The sequence below is a fragment of the Ruditapes philippinarum genome, unplaced genomic scaffold (assembly GCF_026571515.1).
Source record: "Ruditapes philippinarum isolate M1 unplaced genomic scaffold, ASM2657151v2 ctg7978_1_1_1_1, whole genome shotgun sequence".
NCBI classification, from domain to species: domain Eukaryota; kingdom Metazoa; phylum Mollusca; class Bivalvia; order Venerida; family Veneridae; genus Ruditapes; species Ruditapes philippinarum.
The window spans coordinates 42,645-51,228 of NW_026861966.1; the positions used below are offsets into that span (position 1 = coordinate 42,645).

The 8,584-nt window shown below is 31.1% G+C and overlaps 1 protein-coding gene across 1 annotated transcript; it reads right to left on the reverse strand.

Annotated features, from left to right (window-relative positions):
* Positions 1 to 998: 998 nt before the first annotated feature.
* On the reverse strand, positions 999 to 8,240 carry LOC132717482 (cell death abnormality protein 1-like). The gene is made up of 3 exons (XM_060700966.1): positions 8,124 to 8,240; positions 3,761 to 3,815; positions 999 to 3,601 (listed from the first exon to the last, which is right to left on the reverse strand). The coding sequence occupies exons 1-3, from the start codon at positions 8,142 to 8,144 to the stop codon at positions 2,811 to 2,813; spliced, it is 867 nt and encodes a 288-aa protein (XP_060556949.1). The 5' UTR covers positions 8,145 to 8,240; the 3' UTR covers positions 999 to 2,810.
* Positions 8,241 to 8,584: the final 344 nt, after the last annotated feature.

An 8,584-nucleotide genomic window follows, 5' to 3' on the forward strand; every position in this document is an offset into this window, starting at 1 on the left:
AAATTCAAAGAACAAAGACAAAACATTTTACAAACTTTCTGCCTTGAAAATAATGATCTTAACTTTAAACGAATTGTCAACATACAGTCGGAAAATGATCTTAAGATACTCTGTAAATTCTTATCAATATTGCTCAAGCATGTGCGTTAGGTGAGTTCCGCAGACATTAAAAGAATAGCCATTGAAAACATAAATTTATATGTTATTATTGTATTAATGTTGAAAAATGATTGTGTTAAATGTGTCATTTGATATGCATGTCTTGAAATACGCTAGATAAGTCCCGCCGTGAGTACGTCGATCTTGCATAATCAATCTTGTTAAAGCATTTCAAAATTTGAAAATAAAAGAATTTCGAAGAGGTCCCGTACCCCGACGGCACTTATGCATTATAAAATTACTCATTACTGAATTACACATTACATTATATTAACTATTACTGGGTAAACAGTACCTTATTGCGTAAATCCTAATAAATCCGGTGAATATTTATTCCAATTGCTAGTGAAACATGCGAATTTATTTATTTATTTTTTTAATTTTTTTTTATATTTATTGAATTGACCAGGTTACACATGTGTTGTCTGAACCGAATTACTGCGCGACAAGAACAATTTGCACGAGGCATTCATTCACACACAAAAACAACCCCGTCGTAGTAAATAAAATTACTAGAGCGTGCAATAAGGCATTGTGTACTTCCCAGTATTTATGTTATATAAGATGCTAATATATCCTCACTTGAACCCCCATTTCTTTCTTTAAAACATTAAAAATGTATATTATTTATTATATTTCTGTTTAAAAATAATTAAATGACTATTAATACTGTATTATCTTTTCAGGACTTTACAACCGGAACATATATATATATATTGTAAAATATTACTTTGTAAACCCCTTATGTATTTTATTAATACCTGGGTGAATAAAGATATTTGAATTGAATTGAATAGAGAAAAGTTATTTGAATTGTAAAAAATTGAATTGAATTGTATCATTGACCCTGTAATGTAAATGAACTTATTTTATTTAGGTCATTTGAGTTGTAAAAGATAAATATACAGTACACAAAAACTGTGGTAATAAATACATGTTGCCGAGACAATATATAGGATAAAAGTAATTTTCATTAAAAATAAAAATCAAATTAGTACTTTTATGATGTGTTGCTCTTGTTGACATCTTTTATATATTTTGATTAAAAAGGGGGAAGGGGCATAACAAGGAAAAAACCAGAGTTTCCTTTTATAAGTTTGAAGCGACAACTTCTGACATTTTTTTCAGAAAGCCAACTTAGAAAAAAAGTAAAAAAGGGCATAACTTTGAAAAAAATCGATTCTATAATTATCTACATTTTGAATTGTTGTCACTTAGCAAGTCTGAAGTGAAACGTTTTAACATTTTCGGAGAAAAAAGACCTTCGCTAAATGATAAATCAAGTCTAAAAATCTAAGCTGAAAAAGGGGTATAACTTTGCGAAAGTGTTTTGAATATCGTCCTTTAAACACTAAACATGTATAATACCAAGTTTGAAGTGACATTTTTGTAGTTTCTGACACACTTCATATTGTACAGCTTTTTCAACTTTCATATTAATATTTAAGTTCTGTGATCATGAACTTGCCTTTAACTCAGTTGAATATATTTACAATCCTTACCATTTCCGATATTTCCGGAGAATCAACGTAACCACAAATATGATGTTTACCACTACTGGCACAGCAAGAAAAGTTCCAAGGGACATAGCAGCTATATTTACTGACTGCAATGAGGAACTTGAGTCTAAGATATCATCGATAAACGACACAATTATCTGAGCGGCGTAGAAATAAAAGTGTTCGCTTTTCATGGAATGGCATTTACGTGCCACATTGAAGCGCCATATGAACGCATCTGCGGATGTTTCAAAATTCTGATTTTTACCATTTCAAGTTAAACGCTGAATACTGCTTAAGCCAGTCTTATGGGGCGTGGACGGTAACTTGCACTTTCCATTACCGTCCATGAACAGGCTCAATCAAACCCAGTCTGCAACAATTTCAATTTTGTCGTTTTGTGCGTTTTTAGGAATTAATCATTTCTCTCTAGTTCTCATATTCGTACTTTCATTCTGTACATAAACAAATATAATTGTTTTGCAGTACATTTAATTATTCTTATTATTAAAATCATCATCATCAACATTATTTTGATCATCATTAGCAGCGGCAACAGCAACCGCATAATCACCATCATCATCATCATTATACATTTACAGAGACATAAAATAACTTTTGCGGGGATTCATTTTATTTACACCTTCTCGTTATATAGGAACATATTGGGGCTAAGTGTGAGGTTTGTCGAGCCTAAAACCTGTTTAAACGTTAAAACGCCCCAGTGGTGTTATTACTACTGATCGTTTTAAGGCGGTACCCTCTATGTTCTTTCACGTGTGTGTTTTCTGTACTGTTAGATGTTTTGAATGTTTGCATGTTTTGTGATATCTCATCTTGTTAATTTGACATTAACGGTATTATTACCAATTACCCCTCTTAACCCTACCACTCCCCCTCATTTTTATTTTTACATCCATTGTCCTTTTATTTCCAGTATTGGCCCCTTTTACTTTTAATTATTTACTTAAGGATGTTTTTTGGAGTTTTCATATAGACATATAGGCAAAACTAAAGCTGTTCAATGTAATTTCTTTAAACTTTGCATGTTGTTAGCATATGATAACGGAAACATTTAAAACGGAAAAAAATGCATTTGCCCCTTACGATTATGTCTATAGCACTTCCGTCTGTACAATCTCCGTAATCGTGTTAACATTTGTTACCTTTACAACCTGCAGAACATTGTTGATCGCACATATTTCCATATTTCCCTGTTTTGCATTTGTCACAACTTTCCCAAGCAAAATTAGAGGAACATGCACAGTTTCCAGTCAGAATATCGCAAGTGTTTGACATACAACCAACTGAACAACTTTTGTCGCACGTCGATCCATAAAGACCCCTTTTACAAAGCAAGCAACTGTTATAGGACGAACATTGTATACAGTTATCTCGACATTTGTATGTACAGTCGTTCAACAAAGGGAGGTTAACGTTGTCGTTCTTGTAACCTTTATAATAACCCTCCTTACACGATCCACAATATGTATTTGATGAACACGTGGCACAGTTACCTGGACACAAACTATAACATATGTTACTGATATCGTAATATCCGTCCTTACATGATGCACACTGACCATTTTCGCAATTACAATTTTTAGGACACTTACGATTACTACAATTATTGTAACCATTGTCGTTATTATATTCATCCTTGCATGATGTACACGTGGTTCCCGACGTGCATGTTTTACATCCGGGTAAACACCGTGGTGTGCAGTTTCTAGCAGGGCCGGGGTAATAGCCATCATAGCACGCAGTACACTCAGCTGCATGATTTGGGCATTTTGTACAATTGTGTGTACATAGTGCATAACAGCGAGCACCTCTATGACCATCAATACAGCCTAGAAAACATTCGTCATTAAACCATTGCCCTCGTCTACAATTTCGATCTATGCAGCATGCACAATCTACTCTACATTGTTCATCAATCTCTGTATTGAGAAAAAACAAAAATATTCCATTTTATTCACATACCACCCCTTATTGCTTCCTGCATGTTTTTTCTTTAACCTTGAATTATGTATACGTTTTCAATTAACAATGATAAATATTACATTATCTCTAATAAAGACTGATGTAAATTTAGTTACCTCCTTCTACCAGGTTGTTGCTAACATTTAACCACATACACCATACAAGCAATATCTGAAATAAGCATAACATGTACTTCTTTTGTCAGCTTATTTAAACCATAAATATTCATAATTAATAACGGTATTATTTGAATTTTAACGAGTGTGGTTTTGTCACAATCCTTTAAACATTTACCAAATTTACATATTGAAGCTAACTATATTCACTTGACTTTTGATTTGATCTCTCTTCCATTCGAACAACATTTAATAATTCAATAAGTTTAATAACTTAAAATTTTTCTCCACTTAACATACGATATATATATATATTTTATTTTAGTTTAAACCTTATTTTATGTATCAAACTTTTTATAGAATCATTTTATTTAATCTAATCTCCATTTTGCTTACAAGACCTAAACAGTAATGGTGTAGACTGTGCAAAAATAATTATGACACAAGTAAGGTTTGTACCTACGACTCGTTGGTTGAGAGGCAATCACCTTAACAACAAAGAATCCGTCTCACACTGTAGTTTAGATGTCTTTAATCTTGGTGTTTATCATTGTATTATCGAATTGTGAATTTGTAATAAAGGCTCATAACAAATATGAAAGATCTGTCCATTGAAAATATAATATTGTAATGAAACCTGTGTTTAGGGATACTATTTTACATTATTAATAATTTCTTTGAAATTTCTTGAGTTTTGATATCAGTATATCACTTTTACAAATGAAGGCATAACTTTAAGAAAACAATAATTTAAACTTGTATATCATTCGTATGAATGAAATGAAATTCACAATTCTGATCAAGGATAATATGTATGATAATATATTGAATAAATAAATGCACATTGAATGAATAAAAAGCTATCAAATTTTTGATTTTATGAAGGGATATATGTGATAGGCGATGTTATACAATGTACATTTCCACAGGAATTTCCAAGGAATATTTTATCCATTGTCATTGAAAATAAAATGAGAGCATGATGCACCCATACAAGATAAAGAATATCATCATATGCCTTAAATAATTATTTTTATTGTGTCTACATTAAAAATGATAAATATTTTTCTTTTGACTTTAGCTGACTTTCTTAAGACCTCTTTTCTTAAAATATCATTCGATCACCTCTATGCATTTGTAGCTTTATGCACATCTGCGGATGATCCTTAATTCAAACTTTTATCATTTCGTGTTTAAATGTTGTGGTGCTAGGGGCGTGGTCGGTATCTTTCACTTTCCACTTCTGTCTAAAAACTGACGCAATCAAGCCGAGCCTGCAACAGTTTCATATCGTTTCAAAGCAGTCTATATTTAACCCACGCTTCAATTTTTTGAAGATACCAAGTTTTGAAATGAACGCATAAGAGACCTATATGAATTTCAAGCATTTATGTTATTGCATACCATTTCTTTCTGGTGTTAATCAGTAGAAGTAAATATTCATTTAATAAATAAATACATGCATATGTAAGTACTATCCAATCGTACCTTTCTTTCACACAACATTATTCACCACATATCACACGTTTGTTAACGAAATCATAACGAATTAGCTATCTCACAGAAAAACACAAAACTTGGTAGTTGTCAGTGCCGAATGAAAACATACGGCATCACCATCTCTCACACGTGCCCATGATTTATCTATATTGTCGAGAACGGATTCAAAGTAATTAAAATAAAATATTGTTTTATTCTGGTTGCGATAATTATTTTACAGGAAGAGCCTTAATATCCATTTTATGTAACTATGCTGAGTGCTAAGCAACTGGAATATTAACGTGGTTATTTGATTGGCTGGATGAAATTCACGTGATGAGAAAAAAATGCGCTTGTTTTATTTTACACATCACAGGAAAGAGTACGTTGTTATCTTTATGAAATTATGATATTTAGGGACTTGTTGTTAACGTTGTCAAAATAGCGGAAAACAAATTTGATGTTTAAGACCGGTAACAATATGCAAAATTATTCTTGCATAAATTAAACCGCGGTATATACAAGTGCGAAACAAGTAGGGAAATCACTCACATAACTCCAAGCGGCTTTGATTTCAATGATATTTATATATATAATTAAAAAATAATGAACAATGAGAAAATTGCATGATGTTGAAATCTTCTATCTCACATAGCAATATGCTGCAATTATTTTTAATTGGCCAGAACAAAAATGCAATTTTTTCATGTAAGATTTATTTGTTATTTTAGCAGTAAAAGTAATTTATTGTATATCTGTAATATATATGTATTTTAAACAACCTGTGTATTGAATCTTTAAAAAATGTTTGAAAAATACTATTCCGCTGATTATGAAAATATTATTATCAAAAAGATACATATATTTTATATCATTATCCCAAAGTGACATTATGCCCACCCAAGTGTATAAATAAGTGAACAGGTGGAAGTCAAAATAAGTTTTCATTTTGACATAATTTCTTTCAATTTAAACAATTATTTCACATTAACAATGGACCCAAACATTTTTTCGTAAATATCCATTAGAATTTACCTATAACGTTCAGTTCATAAAAAGAGTGGGACAGTCTTTTTATATTTTAATTTTATCAAAAACATTTTCCAATATGAACTGTTGGTCAATCAACATTTTAACAGTCAATATTTTGAAATATATAGTCAGTTAAGCTCATTTTGAAAATATCAGAGTTGTCTTAGTTAAATATATTTAATATTTAGCAGACACAACTTCGTAGTGAAATATTTGCTATGTGACAACATAATAAAAGACAATATTTGGCACATATATAATAGTTTTAAGAGTTTTAAGAGTAAAAGATGAAGAGAGATTATGAGAATGAGATATCATGAATGGAAGCTCAGGTAAAACATAGTGTCACAGTTCTTCTTCGATGTCGAATTGGACACACTAAAATTACCCACTCTTATCTCCTCACAATTGACAATGCCCCTTTCTGTGTAGCTTGTAATGAAAATTTTACTGATAAGCATTTTCTTCTTGAATGTCATGATTTTTCACAGGCTCTTAATAGAATTTATTGTGTAAATTCACTCAAAGAACTCTTTAATACAATTCCATAAAAACATCATTGATTATTTGAAAGCGTTAATTTATTCTACGGTCTAATTGACTCATTTTTATTGTCATTTACAAAGTTTTACATAACACATTATAGCATTCAGCACGATATGGCCAGTTATGTGTTGACGTGTCGTAAAACTCCAAACAAACAAACAATCAACAGGCAAATCTGGCCCTAGCACCTTTAGATATGGTACTTCGGTCACATTTGTAAGATCGTTTTCATTTATCATTGTTGAGGTTGGATCGAGTGTATCACAGGGTCAAGGTGTTACAACTCAACAAATCAACAACAGACCACCTTGGATCAGATTTAAATTTGCTCAAGAGTTTACAGACCCATTCTAGAGGATTTAATTTTTGTTTTGTTTGTTTGTTTGTTTGTTTCATTTTCCCAACAATATGTCAGCCATATAGGCGGGTAGTTTCCTAACCATCGTTCCTTGAGCAAGAGGATTTAAAGTATATATTACTTGATAGCTAATTTTAATAACAAAATGAGAGATGAAAGACTTGTGATAATAAGAAACTTAATTAAGATTAAACTTAAATTCTGATTACTTTTTATATACATTTGTACAATTAAATTATGATCAAATAAGAAAGATTTATTTTTGAATTGTACAAAAATAAATAGGATGATTCCTTGTATTAGAGATACATCTGGAGAGACAGTGATTATTTGATTAACAATAAAAGTAAATCAGGAGAAATTGCAACCTCATAATCTGAAGTTATATGCTTATAGCGTTTAGTTGAACTAAACGAAATATCCTTTTCTGCAAAAAACAGGTTGACATGGTGAAAATTCTATACACCGATGACTGTTAGTATCGTTTTCATGAATGCAGGGTACAATTATCACATTTTGCAATGCTAACATCAATAAACAAAGTTCTTGTTTTTAGATAAATAATATGTTAATATTATTATTATATAAAACTATCGCGGTTCGAGATTTCCGTACGACGTAACTTACCAACCGTGGTGATAGAGGTTACGACTTACCGATACCATGAATTCTGGTTTTAAAACTATTTATCAACTGTGAACAAAGATGGAATAGACTTGAAATAAGCTAAAGAAACAAACACATTGTCAAGACAACAATACTTGAAATAGTTCAGTTTCTATAAATACCTTCAAACAGCTGTTCTTTTAAATAAGACCTATGTAAACAATAGCCCTATGAAAACATTACATTTACGGCAGAAATAAGTATGCTGAATTCAGTCCAAACTTATGATGTAATAAAGATATATGAAAAGTTAGATTTATTGTTTTAAATGTATCTACGTACCAATTTTAATCTCAGCTTCATTGTTCCAAATAAAGGAATAGGTATTATCTATAAAAAAAATCCAAACACCGATGTACGTAAACTCGTCTTCAATGTAGCAATCCTTTTGACCTCAATCGTTGAAACAAAAAAAAAACTTAGTTTAACAAGCAGGAAGTTTAAAGATCTGTTCAAGTGTGCGGGTTATATAATAAGAGGGTCAAGAAGCACTTCCGTCATTATTTATTATCATATCTTAACGGTTGAACAATTATATTACTTAAAGTGTATAAAACCATTTTTAATTTTGAGAAAAAAACTTATATTCTTTTTATCTCATAAACCCATTTCCCGATATACACGCCTTCAATGCCTTGTTGTCTTAAATGGTGAAAAAATGCCTTATTTAGCCCCCCCAACACTTGTTTTTTAAGAAAGGTTCTTAAAAAAGTGACCAGTTTTTCAGCGCACCCCTATCCAAA

What these genes read in the sequence shown, in the direction of transcription:
- LOC132717482 (XM_060700966.1), bottom strand. Translation starts at nt 8,144, where the DNA reads ATGAAGCTGAGATTAAAATTG. An exon ending in TGAAGCTGAGATTAAAATTG is followed by an intron (nt 3,816 to 8,123) that starts GTACGTAGATAC and finishes TGCTTATTTCAG; the next exon opens with ATATTGCTTGTATGGTGTAT. An exon ending in CAACAACCTGGTAGAAGGAG is followed by an intron (nt 3,602 to 3,760) that starts GTAACTAAATTT and finishes TTCTCAATACAG; the next exon opens with AGATTGATGAACAATGTAGA.